Source organism: Pelodiscus sinensis, chromosome 2 (genome assembly GCF_052426305.1).
Source record: "Pelodiscus sinensis isolate ZL-2025 chromosome 2, ASM5242630v1, whole genome shotgun sequence".
Taxonomy (NCBI): domain Eukaryota; kingdom Metazoa; phylum Chordata; order Testudines; family Trionychidae; genus Pelodiscus; species Pelodiscus sinensis.
The window spans coordinates 249,282,264-249,306,806 of record NC_143053.1 but is presented as its reverse complement, the minus strand read 5'-3'; the positions used below and the strand labels follow the sequence as shown (position 1 = coordinate 249,306,806).

Sequence of the window (24,543 nt, the reverse complement as noted above, 5' to 3'; positions counted from 1 at the left end):
CCCCATTACCCACCTCTTAACATTCTTACCCAGCCCCCTCACTCACCAGCCTGCCAAGACCTTGCACCTACAGCCCCCTCACATATCCCATCCACCGAGACCCCACACTCCCAGCCGACTCCTGCATCCTCCCGCAGGCCAGACTCTTACCCCCGGGGGGGGGGGGGGGTTTGGTGAGCATAGCTCTCACACTCTCTGGCCACGAAAGTCATCAGAGAGAGGGCGGTTGGCAAGCCTAGCGAGCAGGGGGCACAGCTCCCTAGTAATTTTTAAAATTTCATTTTCCAGTTGAAATTTTCCAGGATTTGACCTCTCCAAAACTAAACTTTAGGTGTGCACATTAGATATTGAATATGGTTCTTTTGCTAATGCAATAAAAGCATGCAGCTAAGGAAGACCAGACTGCTCCTGCATTTTATCTGTGCTGGAATATACACCCCTTGGGGTTCTAGCTGTTCCCGTGATCCATAGCCAAGTAGTTTCTGGCTACAATATCTCCCTCCATCTTTTTTCCTATTTTAAAAAATGAGAAATTAGATTTTTTTAATGTAATTTCCTAAATTAAGAGGATGTAAGTGTTGCAAAATTAGATACTCTAAAGCGCTATACAACCTTTACTCTGCTATTCCCCGTGAATGTGTATCATAGTACAGAGTAGTTACATGATCACATAGTATTTCTCAAATACAGTATACAATTTTTTCTTTACACTTAGGGTACGTCTAGACTACCGTGTTTTGTCGACGGAAGTTTTGTCGACAGATACTGTTGACAAAACTTCCGTCGACAAAGAGCGTCCAGACACATTGAGTTCTGTCGACAAAGCAAGCTGCTTTGTCAACAGAACTCTGTGTCTGGACGCAATGTTACAGGCAATAACACCTTCTGTCGACAGAGTTCTGTCGACAGAAGGTGTTATGCCTCGTAAAATGAGGTATACCAGCGTCGACAAAACTGCTGAGTTCTGTCGACGTTATGTCGACAGAACTCAGCGGTAGTGTAGACGCTGGTATAGTTTTGTTGACAAAAGTCCACTTTTGTCGACAAAACTAGGTAGTCTAGACACACCCTTAGAAACACTACTAAGTTTTTATAATTTCCGTCCTACCCTTCAGTACCTACATTATTTTAATCTTAACAATAACTGACTTCAGAAGTTCTATTCAGGTAGATGGATACATGCAAAGTGCACAGTTTCTTTTATTACATAATTAATTGATTTAAATAGAACTCAGAAACCATCTTTGGAATGGATTTCACAAGAAATCTCACTATCACTTTGTCTTTTAGAGAAAGGAGCAAGTGAAGATCGCTCACTCTTCTGATCAAGGTGTTGTCCACCAAAAAGCTAGTCTTGCAAGTAAGATTATGGGTAAAGGGTTGAATCTGAAATTCGAAAATCTATAGTGGTTTGGACACTATCCAAGTTCTGTTTTGCTGCCACAGGCAGTAAGAGAGAACTGAAGGACTGCCATTGGTCTGCTCTTTCATTGGGTATCCTAAACATATTTTTACATACAGTTATGTTCGTAGCTATTCTGTTACACAACATGCCACAGATTAATCATAACTGTTTTACTATACATTTTTCTTTTAATGTGTGTCTGTGCATCCAAATAAAGTATTTCAGAAATAGTTAGTAACCACCCCTATAACTAAAGACTGTTGAAATACACACAGGCCAAGGAGGACAGTCAAGCTTGTTTCCAAATATATGAGTACTTAGACATTGACTCTAACCCTCTTTCCATAATCCTTAACGGAAATAATTCTCAGTAACTTGCTCTATAATGCAAGGATCTGAAAAATCCTTTTCAGAGAAGAAAAATTTTCAAATCTTTATTAGATTCAAAGTTTTACCAGGGATCATAATTCTCTCTTCAGGAGCAGTAACAAGAATTTTTTTCCTGGTCCGAAGAACAATTATAACGGCCCAAAGGGTTTCCAGCTTTGTTATTTTATAACCTTAAACATCAAGTTATTGTATTTTAGGCTATGTCTACACTGTACATTTATTTTGGAATAAGCTATTCCGGAAGTAATACTCCAAAATCTCTCATTTCAAAGTACCATGTCTACACTACAGAGAAGCCTCGAAATTAGTCCAAGGCAGCCTCCACTAATATGCATGTGCTACCTCGATTTAAAGCCCCAGGAAGCACTGGGGAGTAATTACTTCGAATGGCCCTAAAGGAGGAGCTATTTCGAAATAGCAGGGGAGCATCCACACACTACTGCTATTCTGAAATAACTGTTTTGGAAGAGGCATTATTCCTTATGGAATGAGGTTTACCCATGACGGAATAAGCCACCCATTACTTTGATATTATTTCTAAATAACAAAATTGCTGTGTAGATGCTTGCAAAGCTATTTTGGAATAATGGATGTTATTACGAAATAACATTGCTATGTACATGCGCCCTTACTGTCTTACATTTTAGGAGATACCAAAAGGTCTTATGTGAGATCAAACCTGTAGGAATCTTATCAATCAATTACCTTAAGAACTGGTGCCTTTTCTTCACAGATGAGCACACGGATATCAGGATTTCGTAAATCTGTACAATAAATCTTCCTGTCTCTTCCTCCTGAATAAACATGAGTGAAGGCGTCATTGACCTGCAGAGCCCAAACACCTTCATCGTGGACTCGATAAGTGGCTATACATCTTTGCTGGCCAAGGGACCATAGACGAATAGTTCCATCAGAACTTCCTGAAAGACACTGAGAACAAACGTTGTATTTAAACTATAGCAGTAAGCATCTGGAAAAAAGTGATTATTTAAAAAACAAAACAAAACAAAAACAACAAAAAACAGTTCTTACATGGAAGCTCTCAAAAGCTGTATTTTCCATTAAGACAATGTTAAACTGAGAATTGCATTACATTTTTCTTTACCTAATGCATATACTGTATACTGCGTCAACAAGAGAGACTGAGACAAAAAAATACTATTAATGGTTTTATTCCCACCAACCGGTTCACCATCAAACACAAACTAGCCTAGTATTACTTTATAAGTAAAACAAAAGAATGTATTCAGATGTGAACTCACAAAGTCATTTTTTAACAATATATTTGTCAATTCTCTTAACTACTAGTCACAATTATGCATCATACAGTAAACCAAAATGTTATTCACAGATTATTTAGTTTAAAATATTTATATTACATCACCTTCTTATCAATGTAGGTTTTTTTTAACTAAAATATATCTATATTCTACATAGAAATATGGAAAAAAACTTGTACTGAAAATGTGTAGTAATATTTTGATAGAGCTTTAAAGAAAAACCTTAGTGAAAATATCTGTGCTTCAAATGAAAACCTATACCTGTGTCCCATCTCTGTTCAACAACAAAGCTTTTACATTATCCGTGTGCCCTTTAAGTTTCATCAGCTTTGCACAAGTCCTTGGATCCCAAACCCTTAAAACCTGTAAAAGTAGAGAATTGCATATAATTTTTCCTTCTTTTCACACATGAATTGCCTACATATGCAGTAACAGATCATTAAAGTAACTCCCATTTCTTCAAATAAGTGATTTTTCCAAGTGTTATTTTTTAAACAGATACTCACCAACACCTAACATCTTCTCTATTATCAGGAATATTTACAGAAGAGATTTTTATGTTTTTACAACAAGACCAATTTACTTCATATTCTGACACAAGTTAAGCAAGAGGACATTTATTACAGAGTACATGCAGAATTAGATTAGAGTTCAGTGCCTTAAAAAACAAAAAACAAAACAAACAAACAAAAAACAACAATCATTTTATTAAGACTCTAAGGGTATGGCTACACTAGCCACCCTACTTCAAACTAGGGTGGCTAATGTAGTCATTCGAACTTGCAAATGAAGCCCGGGATATCCTGCAATGAGGAGTAACGGTAGTTTGAATTAAGAGTGTTACTTCGAACTACCTAGCCCGCGGGCAGGGAGTTTGAGCTACCAGGCATTTAAAAATGGCGGCGCCTGGGAACATGCAAATGAAGCCCGGGATATTTAAATCCCGGGCTTCATTAGCAAGTTCGAATGACTACATTAGCCACCCTAGTTCGAACTAGGGTGGCTAGTGTAGCTATACCCAAAGAGTTCTGCCAGGTTCTGCTTACCTTCTCAGTGGACCCCGATACAATTACTGTTCCCATTTGATTCATTGCAAGGCTGTAAATGGAATCTTTGTTCCCACTCAGGGAAGAAGCTATTGAAAAAGAAGATAACAGCATTAATGCTTTGTTTTCTCCATTTGCCAAAAAACAATTACTTCATTTCGGAGCCAACTGCAGGTTTTGATTCAGTATGATGGTCCTATGTGAAAAGACAGCAGACTCCCAGCCTTAGTATTTAGAATTAATTTTAATAGGCAAACAATCTAGTTAACATATTGCTAGAAAAAGCCCTCTCAATTTCTAACTTGCAATTCTCTAAAAATAACTTATGATAATGGTACACTGCAACACCACTGCACTAGTAAACTGTTGACAGCAGAGGTCAGAAACTTTTCAGAAGTGGCATACCAAGATTTAACTATTCACAGATCTGTGTGCCAGGGGGAGATGGGATAGGGAGCAGGGGCAGGCTGGGTATGGTGACCATATTTTCTGAACCAGCTGCAGCTAGGGAGAATGATTTAATTTAAATTACTAAACAGGTTAAGTGTTTTAACTTTCTCATGTTAGTTTATCAAACTTCATTTTAAATAAAGTAAAAGATTATGTCCAACACAAAAGCTTTCAATGTTTTCTTTATTTATGGCAGGGGTAGGGAACCTTTTTTGGGTTGGGGGTAAACCTCGTTGTATGAGGAATAAGGGTTATTTCAGAAGAAGGGTTTACTCCCGAAATAACAAATGCTGTGTAGATATGGTTATTTCGAAATAGGGTATTTCGAAATAGCGGCGGTCTGAGATTATGCAAATTAAGTGTGGGAAATTCAAATCCGTGCTTAATTTGTAATTTTGCTTGTCTGCATTTGCATCTCTCTCTCGAAAGAGGGTGCAAGTGTAGACATACCCTAAAAGAGGAAAATATAAGAGACTCTGAAATATACCAGGTTTGTGTTACAAACAGAGACTATAACATTTTGTATATGGAAATTCAATTCCACAACTTCTAAAAACAGTATTTTATAGATTACTAAGGGGCTGCGGCCCCTGCTTGCTACCTTGGCCAATCCCCTCTGTCCACCGCAGCCAGATCATGTCCTCCCCTTCTACCCGTGCCGCAGCTGGATGGGGGACTGTCACCAACCTTTCCTGTGGCCAGGTGGAGGCTGGACTATGGGGCCTGTCCCAGTATTGGGGCTGGGGACAGGATGCTGTGACCAGCTGGGGTCTGGGCTCTGATTGGGCAAAGTGTCTGGTTGGGGGGAAGGGTTAGGAGCCGGCTGAGAGCAGAGTGTCTGGCCAGGGGGTAGGGGACAGGAGCAGGACAGGGTGCAGGAGCTGGCTGTGGGTAGGGTGGCTAGCCGTGGGAAGGTGGCAGGGGTGAGCAAGGGGCAAAGTATCTGGCCTGGGGGGAGGGGTCAGGAGCAGGGAAGGGTGCAGGATCATATCAACATGCTGCTATTCACAGCCAGGGGAGGGAGAAAGGAAGTGGCAGCATGTGCACTTCCCTACAAGCTGGATCTAGCGCAGAGCCTCGGGGCTCTCTTCCTGCTCCCTCCCCCCACAGGATACCAGCAGAGTCTGGAGCGCCTGGCCTGGGGCAAGCAGTGGCAGTTCCCCGGGAGCCAGGTCAAGAGGCAGCCGGGCTACAGGAGCCGGGGCCCACCAGCAGAATGGACAGCTGGAGCTACCCCCCTCGATCCTTCTGCAGGAGAGCCCAGGGTGTCTCCCCAAGAAGGTCAGGGGAACTCCAAGCCATGGCCACCACTTCTCCTTCTGAGTCTTCTGGTCCTATGGAGCAAATATAGCACTTTTAGATTAGGGTGTGTGTGTGTGTGTGTGTAACTGGAAACTTGTAGTGTGGGGATGGATGTGTCAGAAAATTTAATATTTCTCCAAAATGCAGGGGTGTGTGTAAGAGAAGGCTGAAAGGATCCCATCATCAGCACAGGAGCATGGACACAAAACATCAGAGGAGTAAGAGTCAGTTCAGAGTTCAGAACTATCCCTCAAGCCTTGTCACTTTCAGAAAGAAAGGCATAGGCACAACTAAAATGGATGAAATAGCACTGAAAGCAATTATCATAGTCCTTATTACAATCTAAGGCATCATAGATATAACTGTACGGTACATAAACTCTCCACCTGTTTTTTAAACGCATTGCTCACCATGCAGCAGCATAAACATTCTGCCTAATTGAAAAATATGTGGCTTCATTTCTTAAACATCTACAACAGGAGTGGGTAAGAAGCAGCTAACCAGCCGGATCCAGCCCGCGGCTGCCTCGCCATAACACTTAGGCACAGAGCAGCTACAGTTGCTTTAAATGCAGGGTGCTCTATGCTTTAGATGCTAGGGAGCCAGGAGAGAGACATTGCGTGCTGCCCCACCCTACCCAGCAAAATCTCTCAGATCCCACTGGCCAGTTTCTGGCCAATAGGAACTGAGAAATTTTACTAGGAGCAGGGGCAGCAAGTAAAGCGTGGCTCTCTCCCCCACTGCCAAAGCAGAGCCACGTGGAGCAGCCAGAAGCCTAGGACTGTTGCAGGACGCCTGCCTCAGGTTCCTTCAAGGCTGTTGGCTGGAAGCCACCTAGGTAAGCACATTCCAACCAGAGCCTGCCTCTGGCATCTCCCCTTCTCCCAACTACCTGCCCCAAGCTACCACCCAAATCTTCTGCACCCCTTTCCCCCCCTTCTCCCAGGTCACAACTCCCTGCCAGGCTTTGAAGCCCCTCCTCTATCCCTCCCCCAGGCCAGAATCTTCTCCTGCACCCATACTCCTCCTCCTAAACCCTGCATTGTATAGCAATACAACATGTCTGATTTCACTGAATTTTGCATAAAGTTATATTATTGGCTATTGGGAAATTATGGTTATATATTTGCTCAGCAAACATGATCATATTATGATTAAGATATTACCAGCCAAAAATGTATTCTTCCAGTTTCATAATATGTAGCACTTGATTACTATATCCAAGTGGACAAAGGAGAATAGTTATAGTGTCTCTGCATTGTAAAGATCCAAAAGCACAAATTGTGCCGGAAACAAAAGTTTCACACCTTTGCTATTGAAGGAAGCCTTCTTCATAAATAAATATTGTTCCATCTGAATTAGTGCCTTCATCTAGAAAGACTGATGGATGCACCCTTTTAACAAAGGCCTGTCTGCTGTCAGGCTCCTTTTACTGTTTCCTGTCAGCCTAATAAATGCAGGATCAAATTCTGCCTACATTTACAGTTTATAAAACTCAGTGAAGTCTGTAGAGTTATACAGAAACAATGGCAGAATAGAACTCTACATCTATCCTATGTTTCAAAGGGCCTCTGGGGGCATTCAGTATGTTTTTCTCTAGCCCATTAGGAACACTGTTTACTGAACAATCAAGTGCTTAAGAAGAGTGATAAAACCAGAGCATTTTTTTCCTTTGGGCATCTTTACTGATTGAACTTCATAAGCACACATTTGTTTCTACTCCTTTTGATCTAAGGTCAAATAAGTGGCTTGTGAATTATTTATAGGGATGTTCATTTACTTCAACCTGGCACAATATCATTATAAAAGTTTCTAATAAGCTCATCTGGACTTGAACTACAACAGTCTTACAATGTTTTCCTCTAAGACAGCTACTAAATTTCTAAGCTATACCCATTAGGCTATAAGAGGACCTACCCATAGTGTCAGCAAAGATTACTTGGAAATAAAATCGCCCAACTACTTCAACAATAACCAGCTTTCAAAAATTACTGAAATAAAACAAAAGAACATTGCTAGCCATTTGGAAAAGATGGCAAAATATTCACCTGGAACACCACCGAGGAGTGTTTACATTCTTTGTCACCAAACAAACTCAATGCTCCTGAAAACTGGGTGTATGTTCTGTTACATTTCAAGCACACAACCTTTAAAATGGGGCTTGAAAAATCCATAAGTGATTAGTGAGAGACTTCTCTAGCAGGAGCCTTCATCTAAACCAGTGGTTTTTGCCATGGTGCCCGCCCATTTATGTGCACCCACCTAGTGACCAGGGCCGGCCTGAGCCATTCTTGTGCCCCTCCGCCCCTGGGTGCCTGGCAGCCCCAGAAGGTAGGGGACCACTGATCTAAACCAAAGCAACATGTTCTTCCTGACTCCACACACACACACACTTTCAGTGTCTTTACTACTGTTCACAGCTTTATCAAACAGTGCAGAAGTAACATGAACAAAACTGGTCTTTTTATTGGTTTTATTCAGAACCTTATAGCAACAATGTAGGAGAGACCTGGGATTCACCAAAGCATTGCTCTTAGACAGCTTTAGTGTTGTTCACTCCTATTTTGCCCCACCCTCTCCTTTTGTATCTATATCTGCCTATAGATGTAGGCTATACACTTGTAGTCTTTCTATGAGTAGGCACTAGTTATGTTTATCAAGCTCTTCTTTAAAAGATAAATACAACTGCTTCAGTCTAATATAGAAGATGGGAATTATAGTATGCAGGAAAAAAAAACATTAAACTAATATCCTATGGGGAAAATACTACAATTGAGATGCTAAGAGCTTTTGAAGCTAAAACTCTATTCAGTCTAGATGAAATAGAGGGTCATTACATTTAATGTGATAATGTTCAAAGAGATTTACTCTCTGTTCTAGATTCTGTAATAAGCTGCTCTAGTTTTTCAGCTAAAACCATGGTTTGCAATGATCAGATTGATTACTTGTATTAATGCTTTCAGTATATTAAATTCATTTACATTTTAACTACTTTTTCAAAATCTTTAAGGTGTTAACAAAGACTGGCTCTATAATTCAAAGACAGAGTGTTAGTCTCTAACCTGTGAATTACTTATATTCAGGAATTTCTTATGATTATTAGACTATACTCTATTCTGGCCAGTTCCTCCAAGTCTACGAGAAAACAGCAGAGAGCCTCTCAAACTACCAAAAAGAGTCTATAGAAATATAAGCATGGTTGATAAGAAACAACTGTTACTGTAGATGCATTCTGCGGTGATGAAATGGTGATCCATTAAAAGATGTTTTGGGAAATGCCAGTTGTTCTGGTTGTTAGGAATAATGGCCAGATTAGAGTTTTCTGTTTGTTAACCAATCACACAACCTAAAGATATTGTAAAGGGAATTCCATCAAGTAATAAGAAACAAAAACATTAAAACATAAGATACGGGGAAAAAATGTTCACAGGAAAACATTTTTCCATTTCCTTGTCTCATATCCTATAAAACACCGAAAAGCTCCAGCTACACTTTAATATGGCAGTGTGGCCATGGCAGAAGCACTTGAAGATAAACTAGCTCCACAAGGGGAGTAGCTAACTGTGGTGGAAGTACTGATCCCAGTGCTGTTGCCTGATTTACACTGATGCTTTATAGCACTAACTTGCTGCACTCAGGGTATGTTTTCACACCCTTAAGCCAGAAAGTTGACATTGAAATTGAAGCCTTAGACTTAAAAACTACTTACATACAAAAATCAGACATAAAAATACAAGAGAGTCACAGCACACTATTACTGAGAAGTGTTTACTTTCTCATTTTTAACATGCAAGTATAAATGTATTGAAATATAAATATTGTACTTAGAAGTTCCCCTGAACATACCACTGGTTGAGAACCTCTGTGGTAATGTATCTGTTGTTTCTGTATAGTGCTATATTAATCTCAAATTAATAATCTTTGATTAAATAATTCCATTTCAACCTGTTTGACAATTTCAAATTATTAAATTCAAATATGCAACAATACATACACAAAAACTTGAGTTTACTGTCCTAAACTAAACCAATGAAAAATGTTAACAGATGCATTGTATTTAATTTTTTCCCCATGTACCTACTTGTGACAGTGTTGTTTGAGGCAGTCAGTGCTGTGAGAGTATTTACATCCCAGAGGAATATTTGTCTGTCCAGCCCGGCAGATGCTACCAGTTCTTTATCTTTTGCATATGCTAAGGCTTTCACATAATCCTACAATAAAATGGGTACAGCAACATGACAATACAGAACCAACAAATAACCTAATGGTTTTTCTTAGAATAGTAATGATGATTCATACAATTACAATGCATGCCTTTTACCTTATGCGTCCTTAGTGTTGACATGCAAAATCCCTTATGTGCATTCCAAACTTTAACAGTAGTATCCGAAGAAGCAGATATCACTAAATGGAAAAGATTAGTATGTTTTAACAGACTTCTTCATCAGGAACATGTGAAGCTCTTAAAATCTTTTAGTTTCTCTTTAAAAATTAGAGGAATTGTATGAACAAAGATATACTTCACCGAAAAATTTTTATACTAAAGAAAACATGCAAAAAGTTACCAAAGTTATAGCAAGTGAAGCAGTAGGCAACAGTCATATATTTATATACTTAATACATTTCTGAACACCTAATTTTCCCATTTCATACTTAGGGTTGCCAGATTGTTTCAACAAAAATACCGGACATACTTGATATTACATCACAATCTACATAACATCATATTTAGAAAATACCGGACGTTTATATTTTCTCAATTTGTTTCCCGAACAGGAAGCTCAAATACTGGACTGTCGGGTTCAAAACCAGATACCTGGCAATCCTATTCAGACTATTAAATACTGCACAAAATAAAGTGGTACTTACATGTTTTACCATTGCAACAAAGTACAATATCATTTACCCAATCGGTGTGATGTTCCATAGATGCTATATAAGGATCTTGCTGGAATTAAAAAATAAATTGTGTGAGGTCCTCTTCAACATTGAAAAGACTAAATTGGTTTATGGATATACTTGCGATATCCCCTCTAACCTCTCATGAGGTTCAAATACCCCCACTGAATAAATTGGCCTACTTGTGATAGTTAAAACAGAAATAAAAGATACAGTGCCAAAACTGAAATCCCTGCAAGCTGCATGGAAACTTTAATTAAAGAGACATCATGATAGAGGCTCAACTTAAATGACTACCTCAAATTAAAAAAAATCAAAAAAGTACCACTGCACTAAACAACAAAAATAAAAGAAGCAGTGAAAGACAAAAAGGAATTCTTTACAAAGTGGAAGTTAAATCCTAGTGAGCAAAATAGAAAAGAGCATAAGTTTTGGCAAACGAAGTGTAAAGGCCAAAAAAGAATCTGAAGAACAACTAGCTAAAGACTCAAAATAGAATATAAAAAAAATTGTAAGTAGTCAGAAGTAGAAACCCTGCTAACTAGTGATACCACTGAATGATTGAGATGCTAAACGAGCACGCAAGGACAAGCCAACCATTACAGAAAAACTAAATGAATTATTTGATTTGGTCTTCACGGATGAGGATGTGAGGAATGCTCCCAAACATAAGACATTCTTTTTAGCTGACAAATCTGAGGAACTGTCCCAGACTGAGGTGTCAATGGAGACAGTTTTGGAACAAATTGATAAACGTAACAGTAATAAATCACCAGGACCAGATGGTATTCATACAAGAGTTTTGAAGGAACTTAAATGTGATATTGCAGAACTATTAACTGTGGTTGGTAACCTATCATTTAATTCAGCTTCTGTACCAAATGACTGGATGATAGTTAATTTGATGCCAATTTCAAAACGAGCTCCAGAGGGGATCCTTGAAATTACAGGCTGATAAACAGGCAGAACCTTGACTTCAGTACCAAGGAAACTGGTTAAGCTATAGTAAAGAACAATATTGTCAAACAAATAGATTTCATCAACAAATGTTACAGTCAACATTGGTGTTTGTAAAGGAAAATCATGTCTCACCAATCTACTAGAATTCTTTGAAGGGGTCAACATGTATGTGAACAAGGAAGACCCAGTGGATATAGTATACTTAGATTTCCAGAAAGTTTTTGATAAGGTCCCTCACCAAAGGCTCTTAAGCAAACTAAGTTGTCATGGGATAAAAGGGAAGGTCTTTTCATGGACTGGTAACTGGTTAAAAGATAGGAAACAAATCGTCAATTTTCAGAAGAGAGAGATAAATAGTGATGTCCCTAGGGATCTGTATTATGACCCGTTCTATTCAACATATTCATAAATGAACTGGGAAAAGGGTAAACAGTGAGGTGGCAAAATTTGCAAATGATATAAAATTGCTCAAGATAGCTAAGTCCACAGCAGACTACAAACAGCTGTAAAAGGATCTCACAAAACTGGGCAACTAGTCAACAAAATTCTCGGGTGTGGTGGCAGTGATCCTCAGCTCAGGGCCTTGATTGGGGGAGACCTGCAGAGCTGGTCCAGCAGGATCGGGCAGTGAGAAGCCCCAGAAAGCGGGAAGATGAAAGGCACCCCCAAAGGGTCTTCTGCAACCTCACCCCATCACAGCACCAAATATATAAGAGAAGATTACTAAGCAAAAGAGCTCACAACCTAAAATCCTGTAAAGGTGCTGAGCTAAAGACACACCACCTTGCAAGAGCTGGCCCTAATTAAGACAGATAACATATTAGTAAAACAGAACATCATAAGCAATAATATGTCTACACTAGCTCGTTAACTCGAGCTAGGTAGGCAAATGAGGCGACCAGGGTTGCAAATGAAGCACGGGATTTAAATATCCCCGGCTTTATTTGCATGTTCCAGTCCGGTCGCCATTTGAAATTTCACTAGTCCGAACTCACTGTCGCATGTAGCCGCGCGGCAGTGAAATGTTAATTCGAACTAAGTCCTTAGTTCAACTTAACTGTTACTTTTCATTCCACGAGGAGTAACAGTTAATTTGAACTAAGGATTTAGTTTGAATTAATGTTTCACTGCTGTGTGTAGCCACACGGCAGTGAGTTCGGGCTAGTGAAATTTCAAAATGGCGACCGGACGGGAACATGCAAATAAAGCCCAGGATATTTAAATCCCGGGCTTCATTTGCAACCCCGGTCACCTCATTTGCCTACCTAGCTCGAATTAACGAGCTAGTGTAGACATACCCCAAAGGAGAAAAATTAAGACAGAACCTGATAAAATAAAGGGGAGTTGGAGAAGCAGAAAAAGGAATCTCCTTAAGATTAAATAAAAAAAAAAAAAAAATTATGATCAAGCTAAATAGCATACACTCATGAAAAAAGTCCAGATCCATCAAAATAAGTACATTAATAAGCAAAGCAACTCCATAATCCCCCAAACTATATATCCTTTATTAACTATTTTATAGTGTTCTCTTAATAGACTGTAAGCACTTTTGGTTATGAAAACATGCCTTATTTGTCTGTAAAATGCCATGTACTTTTTTGTGTAGTATAAATAGGATAAGGTCTGCTGTAAACCCATAGCAAGGTGTCAACATTTTGGTATCTCATTTAAATAAGTCAATCTGACAGAAGTTGGTAATGTAAAAAGTGACTTACCTTGTGCTGATTGACACTCCATATCCTTATTATAGAGTCTCGACCCGCTGTGAAGAGTCTGTTTAATGCTGGATCCAGCTGGAGTGCATTTACCCCATTTCGATTATACTTTTCTACCTCATCTCTAATCACATAGGAAACCTAAAATGTATTTATAGAAAACTGATTATGATATTCAGATATTTAGTCTACATGAAAGTAGTGACTCTGCAGCAGTTGTTCTCAACCTGTTTATTATGGGCTGTATACATGGCCCACAGGCAGATGGTCTCAGTGCACACTCTTCAACTCTCACCTTAAACCACTATGCCCAGTACCCCTGCCCAAAATGGGCCAGGAGCGAAGCCCTAGGTGCTGAGCCAGGTGGCTGGATTGCATCCAGACCCACTGTCTCAGAAGTAAAGCCCCCATCTAAAACTTGGGTTCCCAGTGCCTCCCACTCTCTCAATGCCCCCCCCCCCCCCAAAGCCTACCCACAAACTCACTCTCCTGCCCTTTGCCCCTCTGCAGCATTCACCAGCTCCCTGCTGGCAAAAGCACACAAGCAGGCTTTAAGATCCTGTCTGACCTCAGCCAGCATCACCCCTTGCCAGACTAGAGCAGCAAATTAATTTTCACATGTGGGGTGCAGGTGCTAATTAGAAATATAAAAGAGTAGTTGAATAGTCGACTACTTGCATTCCCGGCCACCGCCCTCCTCTCCCCCCCCCCCCCCCCCCCGATGCCTCTACTTCTCTGACTGCTGTGGCACTGCCTTTTAAACGTAGGAAGAGCTGTTCCCCCACCACTGACTCTGCAATGCTGGGGGGACAGGGGAAGCAGAAGCGCAGTGTGGGACCTGGTGCGAACGGGAACTGAAGCAGTCTAACTTGCACCAGGTCCCCAACTTCTGTGGCTCTGCCACCAGGCTCTTACTACATTTAAAAAGGCAAAGGCACATCTGGGTTAACTCCCAGGGCCAGTGTGAACCGGGATTGCTTAGTCCCAGTTCATGCTGCCCCAAGGAACTAACCCCGCTGCAGCTCTGCAGTTTACATGTAGTAGGAGCCGGGCTGCTGGATGCCCAGCTCCTACTACATTTAAATTGCAGAGCTGCAGCAGGGTTAGCAAGTGTCACCTCCCCCATCTTCAACATCAACTACTCCATTAGCTGATTAATCGCAATTTAACATCCGTAGTGCTAACTGGGCAGCAGGCTGAGAATCTGTGTTCTAAGGCCATTTCATTTTTAACAGTGCCTTCCATTCAAAAAATCTCAAACTTTACAAACATTAAATAACAAAGCCTCAAACTCTGAGACTGACACCATTATTCCCAATTTACAGATAGACGAACTAAACCACAGAGAGGTTAAGATATTTGTTCTAAGTCACAAAGTCACAAAGATAAGTCACAAAGATAACTGTCAGAATCTGGAACAAAACCAAAAAGGAAATATAGTTCAGTGGTTAAAACACTAGTCTAGGCATTGGAAGACCTGGGTTTAATTTCCTGCTTTGCAAAAGACATGCTATTATTTCTCTGAGCAAGTCACTTAGTCTGTGCCTTGGTTCTCCAGTTGAAAAATTGAGATAACAGTCTCTCCATCTCACAACACTTTTGTGAAGATAAACACTTTAAGGATTGAAACAAGACAGGACTATGCAGCACTTTAAAGACTAACAAGATGGTTTATTACGTAATGAGCTTTCGTGGGCCAGACCCACTTCCTACGAAAGCTCATCGTCTAATAAACCATCTTGCTAGTCTTTAAAGTGCTGCATAGTCCTGTCTTTTGTTTCAGCTAGACCAGACTAACACGGCTGCATCTCTATCGCTATTAAGGACTGAGGCATTCTGGAAATGAGGTCTATATACTCTCTCTCCTCACTCTTAGTTCTCTGCTTTAAAAGGGATATTATCTTGAAAATTGTTTCTTTTGGAAAAAGTCTGATGTTGCACTGAACTCATACGATTACAATACATGAATAAAGTTTTTTTCCAGTTGATTTATTTTTGCAGTTGACAGCATTGTGAATATAGTTCATTAAACTATTTTGCTGATGGTCCACTGTACTTCTGTCTTTATGTACAGTCATAATTAGCAATGGGGGAAACTTACATGCTACTTCCACAATTTCTACAAGATGTAATTGGAACAACATTACTTTAAGGTTACAATACAATCTACTACAGCAAGACACACTTGCATACACAAGTGTTTCCAACACATGTAAACTATTTACAAACAGTAAACATTTGGCCTTGTCATTACTACTTGTCTGGTTTACAGTAGTACCAGTATACCCCAAACTAGATCAGAGCCCCCCTGTGCTAAGGTGTTGAACAGTTATGTATTAAAACAAAAAAGAAAAACATCCCCCCTCATAAAGCCCCTCATATTTATCAGCTAGCCTCCTTCCCTGTATAGACCTAAGCCCCTTTCCCACCTCTTCCATCCTTTATGACCTGGCTCCGAATAATACTAGATTCTCCTTCTTGCAATCTCTCAGCTCCTCCTACCAAGGTCCTCACATAACTCTGTCACAATTTACCACTTCCTCCAGGGGGCTGGGCCCATCTTCTCATCTGCATTTTCCGCAACTCTGCTGTAATGATAAAGTCCTTTTCCTATAGCCAAATTATAAGATCTGAAGCCTTTGTCTGCAGCCAGATTAGGAGAGCAGCAGCCATGAACTAAAAAGCAGAACATATCCTCACATTCCATCTAAATTACATTAAAACAATGTACTACTGAACTGTTAAGACAATGAATCTATCTTGAGAGTACCCACCATCACCAGTTAAAGAAACAGAACTTAAGATGGCTAAAGAAAAATGTGTTTGATAGCATTCTATCTGGCAAGATATCACTTAACAGTTGTGATTGTAAATTGTAACCTCTTTTCTTCTATTGTTTTGCCCTTATAGTCCCTTCTATTGTTTAGCCATATGGTCTCTGTCAGGTTCCTTGATTGTTTCTGTCTGTAGTGTAACTAAATTTGCAAGGTAAATCAATGATGGTGATGAGGTATGATTGGATAAAGAATTGTTTCCCAATATGTTATGACAGGTTAGAAAATTATTCAGTAATATTTTAGTAAAATGATTAAGGTTAGCAGGACTCAAGTTTCACTACATAAACAGGAGTCCAAAAGGAAGTCCAAAAGGAATCAACTCTAGGACACAGTCCGCAGATCAGAGCTGCCAGACTTCAACACTTTGCTAATGGCAATGGGCAGAAGCTGGAGCTCTGCAGGTGACCTGATCCTGACAGGCCATCCATTAAGGTTCATCTGCCTTAGGGAGAGTGGTGAGCATTCTTAGCATGTGCACTCTGTTTTGGTAAATTGTTAATAACGGTTGAATCAGGGTGCGTAAAACATGGCCCCGGGCTGGATCCAGCCCACCGTAATGGCCACAGGACATTGGTGAGACCTTTGGGTAAGCTCCCTGTCTGCTGAAGCCCCAAATGCCCTTCAAAGCAGCTGGCTGCTGGGGCCAGCATGAATCTCTCTGTGTGGTGCACCCCTTGACAGCTCCCATTGGCCAGTTCATGCTTGCATGTGCATACAGCATGTGGAGACTGGTTGCTCCCTCTTCCCAGGGAGTGCTGGAGTAAAGAGGTTCAATCTGAATTACCTTTTAGTCACTGGAGGATTTTGTGATATTTAGCAAATTGGAATTTTGTTGACGATACATTATATTACTTTGGAGACGAGCACTAGTCAACCAGACTGACAGTTCCTCAGAAAAGAAAATTCTTTCCCTACCAGTTAGGTTGCATACTAGAATTATTTTTTCTTTAACACGGTTTCCTCACTAAGGACATGTCTACTCCAGCATTTTTACCATGAGTTAATCAACTGCCAATTTAAGCCACAGACATTAGAACACACACTCTGGAGTGTCTGTATTATCTATCAAGTTAATTGACAATCAGTTAATTTTATATAAACAAAAGACACAATGTATCACAATAATTACATGTCCTATTTGTCTAAATGTAAATATTTTAATATAGTCCACTATAGTTCAAACAGCTTCCACATGACATCATCTCAATTCAAGCAGACTTTCTATTGCAATATAAGAAGAACAGAGGCTTGCATTGGACATTTGTATTTTATGCCTGGTCTACACTTAAAAGGTAAAACTAATACAGTGATTTGTTAAGAATGTAGGCTTTTTTTGAGTTGTTTTTTAAATCAACATACTTATTATAAAGAACAACATGAATGATTAAAGGTCTAGAACAGTGGTCCCCAACATGGTGCCCGCGGGCACCATGGCACCCGCAGGGGCATTTGTGTGCGCCCACCAAGTGCTCAGGGCTGGCCTGGCCCCAGGTGCGCAGCACTTGGGGGGGGGGGGGGGGAGCGCCGGCCCCGGGCACGTGGCTCTTAAGAGGGGGAGGGGGCGCCAGCCCCGGGCACGCGATGCTTGGAGAGGGAGGGGGCGCCGGCCCCGGGCGAATGGCCACGCCCCCTGGCGCCCGGCAACCTCAAATGGTTGAGGACCACTGGTCTAGAAAATATGACCTATGAGGGAAGACTGAAAGAATTGGATGCTTAGTTTGGAAAAGAGAAGACTGAGAAGGGACATAGAATCATAGAATTATAGGACTGGAAGGGACCTCGAGAGGTCATAGTGTCCAGCCCTCTGCCCTCAAGGCAGGACCAAGCTCCGTCTACACCATCCCTGACAAATGTCTATCTAACCTGTTCTTAAATATCTCCAGAGAGGGAGATTCCACCACCTCCCTTGGCAATTTATTCCAATATTTGACCACCCTGACAGTTAGGAATTTTTTCCTAATGTCCAATCTAAACCTCCCCTGCTGCACTTTAAGCCCATTACTCCTTGTCCTGTCCTCAGAAACCAAGAGGAACAAATTTTCTCCTTCCTCCTTGTGACACCCTTTTAGATATTTGAAAACCGTTATCATGTCCCCCCTTAATCTTCTTTTTTCCAAACTAAACAAGCCCAGTTCATGAAGCCAGGCTTCATAGGTCATGTTCTCTAGACCTTTAATTATTCTTATCGCTCTTCGCTGTACCCTTTCCAATTTCTCCACATCTTTCTTGAAATGTGGCGCCCAGAACTGAACACAGTACTCCAGCTGAGGCCTAACTAGTGCAGAGTAGAGTGGCAGAATGACTTCACGAGTTTTGCTTACAACACACCTATTGATACAACCTAGAACCATATTTGCTTTTTTTGCAACAGCATCACACTGTTGACTCATATTCAACTTGTGGTCCACTATGACCCCTAGATCCCTTTCTGTCATGCTCCTTCCTAGACAGTCGCTTCCCATCTTGCATGTATGGAACTGATTGTTCCTTCCTAAGTGGAGCACTTTGCATTTCTCTTTATTAAACTTCATCCTGTTTACCTCTGACCATTTCTCTAACTTGCTAAGGTCATTTTGAATTATGTCCCTATCCTCCAAAGAAGTTGCAACCCCACCCAGTTTGGTATCATCTGCAAACTTAATAAGCGGATATCCTTTCCAGCAGGATTTAGCACCGTTAACAACAACTCTCTGACTACGGTTATCCAGCCAATTATGCACCCACCTTATCGTGGCCCTATCTAAATTATATTTGCCTGGTTGATCAATAAGAATATCATGCGAGACCGTATCAAATGCCTTACTAAAGTCTAGGTATATGACATCCACCGCTTCTCCCTTATCCACAAGGCTCGTTATCCTATCAAAGAAAGCTATCAGATTAGTTTGGCATGACTTGTTCTTCACAAACCCATGCTGGCTATTCCCTATCACTTTATTACCTTCCAAGTGTTTGCATATGATTTCCTTCATTACCTGCTCCATTATCTTCCCTGGGACAGATGTTAAACTGACCGGTCTGTAGTTTCCAGGGTTGTTCTTATTCCCCTTTTTATAGATGGGCACAATATTTGCCCTTTTCCAGTCTTCTGGAATCTCCCCTGTCTTCCATGATTTTTCAAAGATCATAGCTAAAGGCTCAGATACCTCCTCTATCAGCTCCTTGAGTATCCTGGGATACATTTCATCAGGACCTGGTGACTTGCTGACATCTAACTTTCCTAAGTGATTTTTAACTCGTTCTTTGTGTATCTTATCTTCCAAACTTACCCTCTCTCTGCTTGTATTCACTACGTTAGACACACCTCCAGACTTCTCGGTGAAGACCGAAACAAAGAAGTCATTGAGCATCTCCGCCATTTCCAAGTTTCCTGTTACTGCTTCTCCCTCCTCACTAAGCAGTGGGCCTACCCTGTCCTTGGTCTTTCTCTTGCTTTTAATGTATTTATAAAAGGTCTTCTTGTTTCCCTTTAATATATAGCAGCTTTAATGATAGCAGCTTTCAAGTACCTAAAAGGTTGTTGAAAGGAGGAGGGAGAAACAATATTCTCCTTAACCTCTGATGATAGGACAAGAAACAATAGGCTTACATTGTAGCAAGGGAGGTTTAGGTTGAACATTAAGAAAAACTTCCTGTCAGGGTGGTTAAGCACTGGAACAAATTGCCTAGGGAGGCTGTGAAATATCCAACATCCGAGATTTTTAAGAGCAGGTTAATTAATTAAACATGTCAGGAATGATCTAGATCAGGAGAGAGCAAAATCCAGCCCGCTGAATCCAGCCCACAGGAGCCTCTATTAGGGCTCCTGCCTACTGCTCAAAGCAGCAAGCCTGGGAGAAGAAGTGGTTTCTGTTCAATGGGAGCTGCCTGTTTGTGCTACCTGCACAAAGTATCCCACTCCTCTCCAGGCTTTCAGAGCCACACAAGGCGCCTGCAGGGACATGGAAGGCAGGGACCCTGGCAGAGGAACCAGCTGGGCTACTGTCCTGAAGCCACTCAGGTAAGCATCTCCTGGACACAGCCTGCCTCTGGTATCCCATTTCCTCCTCCCCCCATCAGCTTGCCCCCTCTCCCATGTTATCCAAACCCTCTGTACCCCTGCCCCCTTACCCTCTTCCAGACCCTGCACCCCTTCCTACTCTCCTCCTCCAATTCACAAACCTGCCCAGACCTTGCACCCCAATATCCTACCCCAGGTTACAACCTACACCACTCCTCCAGATCACAACCTCCTTCCAGACTCTGCACTCCCTCCTACCCCTCCTACACCACTCCTTGTGGATAAATCTCTGTAACATTTCCATATAACCATGTATCATTCTTCTATAACTTTGTATTAAGAGAAACTTTGTAAGTCCTTTTATTTTTATATACACACACACACACACACACATATATATATATAAAATCGGCGAGCCGTGTGTGTGTGTGTGTGTGTACACACACACACACACACACACACGGCTTGCCAAACCGCAGCGAACCCCGCTCGTCAGCTGTGCTGTCCGGCATTCTGCACATGCGCAGATCATCTGAACCCGGCTCTTCCGGGTTGTAATCTACTCACCACAGGCAAGTAGATTGCATTATTTGTCGAGCCCTGTGTGCGTGCGTGCGTGTGTACACACACACACACACACACACACACACACACACACACACACACAGAGAGAGAGAGAGTGAGAGGCTGGAAGCCAGATCTAAGACAATACTTGTGAAGTGAGCTTATTGAAAAGAAGAGTGGACAGACAGACTGCCCTGGGAGTCAAGCAGCAAGTACCTGCCCTTGAAAGAACTCTTTGAACCAGCATTAAAAAAGGAGAGGTGATGACTAACTGGCTGCATGAGAGGGATAAATATGAGGCATCTTGCAGAGGGACCCCGGGTTTTCATCTTGTCAACATCAGAGCATCGATCCAGATCTGCAGAAGCCTGGCTCCAGCCCTCCCCCATCTAACTCACCTGGCCAGTGTAGTTAGAGGGAACAACCATTGGTAACAAGACGGAGTGTCTTGTGTGTGTGTGCGTATACAAGTGCATGAGTATAATGTATCATATGCAGGGCTTGACAAACTGCTGATTCTACTAACCCGTGGCTGTGTCACTCAGCCGGTCACTCCGTGTGCCCCATTCACTGGCGCTGTGCGCATGCGCAGTGCCAGTCTGGTGCATGCGTGGTGCAGGGCTGGCAAGTAGCTCTTGCTGCGGTTTGTCAAGCCCTGATCGTATGCATATGATAAAGTATTGATTGATTTATGTATGTTCAATAAATGTGGCGTGTTACCTTATCTCCCCAAAAAAGATCCCAGATGCTTCTTTTAAGCACAACATCCTCCAGGTCAGAATCATCTCCTGAACCCATATCACCTCCCAGACCCTGCACGAGGGATGTCAAATTTCAAGTAACTGACTAATCAAATAGTTGATGCAATTTACATCGACTACTTGAGTCGATAGGGCACTTCCACCTTTGAAGTGTAGCAACATCTCTAGGGTGGCTACTCTCCATCAACAGTTATTGCTCATCTCTGATCTAGATCTTGGTCCTTCCATGAGTGCAGGGGACTGGAGCGGATGACCCCTTGAGGACTCTCCCAGTTCTAGTATTCTATGAATCCATGATTTCAGGACTCATATTTCAGGTCCATAAACCCTAGACAAACTTTATACTAAAAAGTTTTGCCAGAAAAATCGAAATCACTTGCCTAGCCTACGTAGCTATCCACTGCAATAATGCAGCTTATACAGTAGAACCTCAGAATTCTGAGCACTGGTTACAAACTGACCAGTCAACCACAGATCTCATCTGGAACCAGAAGTATGCAATCAGGCAGCAGCAGAGATGACAAAAAAGGAAACACAGTACAGTGTTAAACGTAAACTACTTAAAGAGAAAACAGCACTTTCCTTCTGCCTAGGAAAGTTTCAAAGCTATAGTAAGTGAATGTTCAGTTGTAAAGATTGAAAAAAAAAAAATTATTCAGAGTTACAGACATCCTCCATTCACAAGTTGTTCATAACTCTGAGAGTCTACTGTACTGGCAAGAGACTCATTTTTGTCATTCAGGAAAGTGGTTTAAATTATAACAGCAAAATAGTTCACTCTCTCGCCACAAATGGACACTGCAGGTACAGCTATCCCAGAAAAGCCTTTGAAGCAAAAACTATCTCCATTGTCTATAGTTATATAGAATCATAATATACTAGAACTGAAAGGGACCTTGAGAGGTCATGAAATCCAGTCCTCTGCCCTCACGGCAGGACCAAAAACTGTCTAGAACTAGGGTTGCCAGATGGTTTCAACAAAAATACTGGACACACTTGACATTATATCACAATCTACATTACATCACAGTCTACCTTACATCTTATTTAGAAAATACCGGACATTAATATTTTCTCAATTTGTTTTGCCCAGAACTGGACACAGTATTCCAATTGAGGCCTAATCAGCGCAGAGTAGAGTGGAAGAATGACTCCTCATTTTAATATAACTGTGCTTATATCAATATAACTTTGCAAAGTTTGAGAAACACATACAAGTGACACTGGTATAATTGGATCCACATTAGGAGGACTTTACCTGCCAAACCCTCCTAACATGGACAAGCCCTTAGCTCTGAATTTAGTGTGCATGTAACATTCTCTGTTTATTCACAGAATATGTTTTACTAAAGTAGTAGTAATTGCATGCTTCCTGAGTAACACTTCCTCAGCTCTGTTCTTATGAAATGTTATCACTTCATGATTTCATTATGAGTCTCACAATTTCTGTTGTTTTTCTGAAAGCTTCAGCTCTTAGAATCATGAAAAAAAATCACACTTTAAAACTTTAAATTTCTTATTATTAAAAAAGTTTAGCAAATTCTCTCTCTCTCTCACTAGTATTCAGAGAGAAAGCATTCTTTTTTCATCTCTGATCTTGGTTTTTTGGACCTCAGTCATGGTTTCTGAACCCTTTAAGTCAGTGATCTCCAACCTTTTTACACACAAGATCACTTTTTAAATGTCAGGGCAAGCCAAGATCTACACCATCCATTCCTCAAGACACTACCCTTTCCTTGAGGCCCCACCCTCTCCATCACTTGCTGTCCCCAGTCCTTACTCACTCCCACTGGGTTGAGACAGGAGGTGCAGGCTCTGGGGTAGGAATGAGGGATTAGTGTGTGGGAAGGGGTGAGAGGTGTAAGCTCTGGGAGGGAATTTGGATGCAGGAGGAGTGGAGACGAAGATGCTAGATCGGGGACGGGGCTCCAGACTGGAGACTGTTGGAGTCAGGTGAAGAGTTGGGGTGCTGAGTAAATCGCAGACTTGTGGATATCAGGGTGCAGAAGTTCGGGTTGGGGTTTATGAGGGGCTCAAGGAGGAGGGTTGCGTGTATGATAGGCTCAGAATTGCAGTGTGTGGATGGTGCAGGACTGTTGTGGCACAAGACTGGGGATGTGGGGGGCTCAGGGCACGGGGTTCAGGTGTATGACCAGCTCCCCTGTGGGCAGGTGCAGGGGTGTTATGATACTGAGGCCAGATGAGGATTTGACCACAACTGGGAGCTTGTTGGCCAGGCTTCATTTTTAAATAAACTATTATGGCCAACACAAAACATTTCAACATTATCTTTTTTTATGGGAGGGGCAGGGAACATGTTTTGGGTCAGGGGGCCACTGATCCTCAGAAAAATCAGTTGGGGACCACAGAAGCGAGATGCAAAAAAACAACACCTCCTAAAAGCAACAACCCTCACTGATGTGGCCCCAACTAAGATACCTCAGTCTCCTGACACTCCAGCCCCATGGTGGTAATAGCGGTGGTGGTGGGGGGGGGGGAGGAAGGACTGAGGTTCAAGGTCCCAGGACAGATTAATTCTTCTGGGGGTCCAGGGTTAGTGAATTTTGTGGGGCCCCCCAAGGCTCTGAGATCGGGCCAAAAATGAGGGATCCAGTGTGTGGGACAGAGCTGCCAGTGAGTGGGGTAGGGATGAGGGTGCAGAATCTGGGTGGAAAGTAGGGTACTTGAGCAAGCTGATAGTAGGTGTCTGGCCAGGAAGGAGGAGCTGGAACAGGGTGCTGGCACTACAGGCTGGGGCAGGATGCTGGTGGGTGTCTGGCCAAGGGAGAGGGGTCAAGGGCAGCTTGGCTGGACCTGGGGGTCTCCAGGGATGAGCATCTCTCAGGTAGGATCTGTAGGTGGTGCTAGAAGAAGTGCACGTGCGGCTCCTTTAAAAAAATCCAGCCGCTCTGGGTCCTCCACTGCCATCTTAAA

General features: G+C 41.7%; 1 protein-coding gene across 1 annotated transcript in view; it reads right to left on the bottom strand.

Moving 5' to 3' along the window:
- WDR48 (WD repeat domain 48) overlaps positions 1–24,543 on the bottom strand; it is a 51,097-nt gene that overhangs the window by 24,914 nt on the left and 1,640 nt on the right. Inside the window, exons 2-8 of the mRNA XM_006120557.5 lie at positions 13,448–13,588; positions 10,743–10,821; positions 10,195–10,277; positions 9,955–10,084; positions 4,122–4,210; positions 3,337–3,438; positions 2,501–2,725 (exon numbers count right to left, since the gene is read on the bottom strand). Coding sequence (XP_006120619.1) covers positions 2,501–2,725; positions 3,337–3,438; positions 4,122–4,210; positions 9,955–10,084; positions 10,195–10,277; positions 10,743–10,821; positions 13,448–13,588 — 849 coding nt within the window. The remainder of the gene's footprint in view (positions 1–2,500; positions 2,726–3,336; positions 3,439–4,121; positions 4,211–9,954; positions 10,085–10,194; positions 10,278–10,742; positions 10,822–13,447; positions 13,589–24,543) is intronic.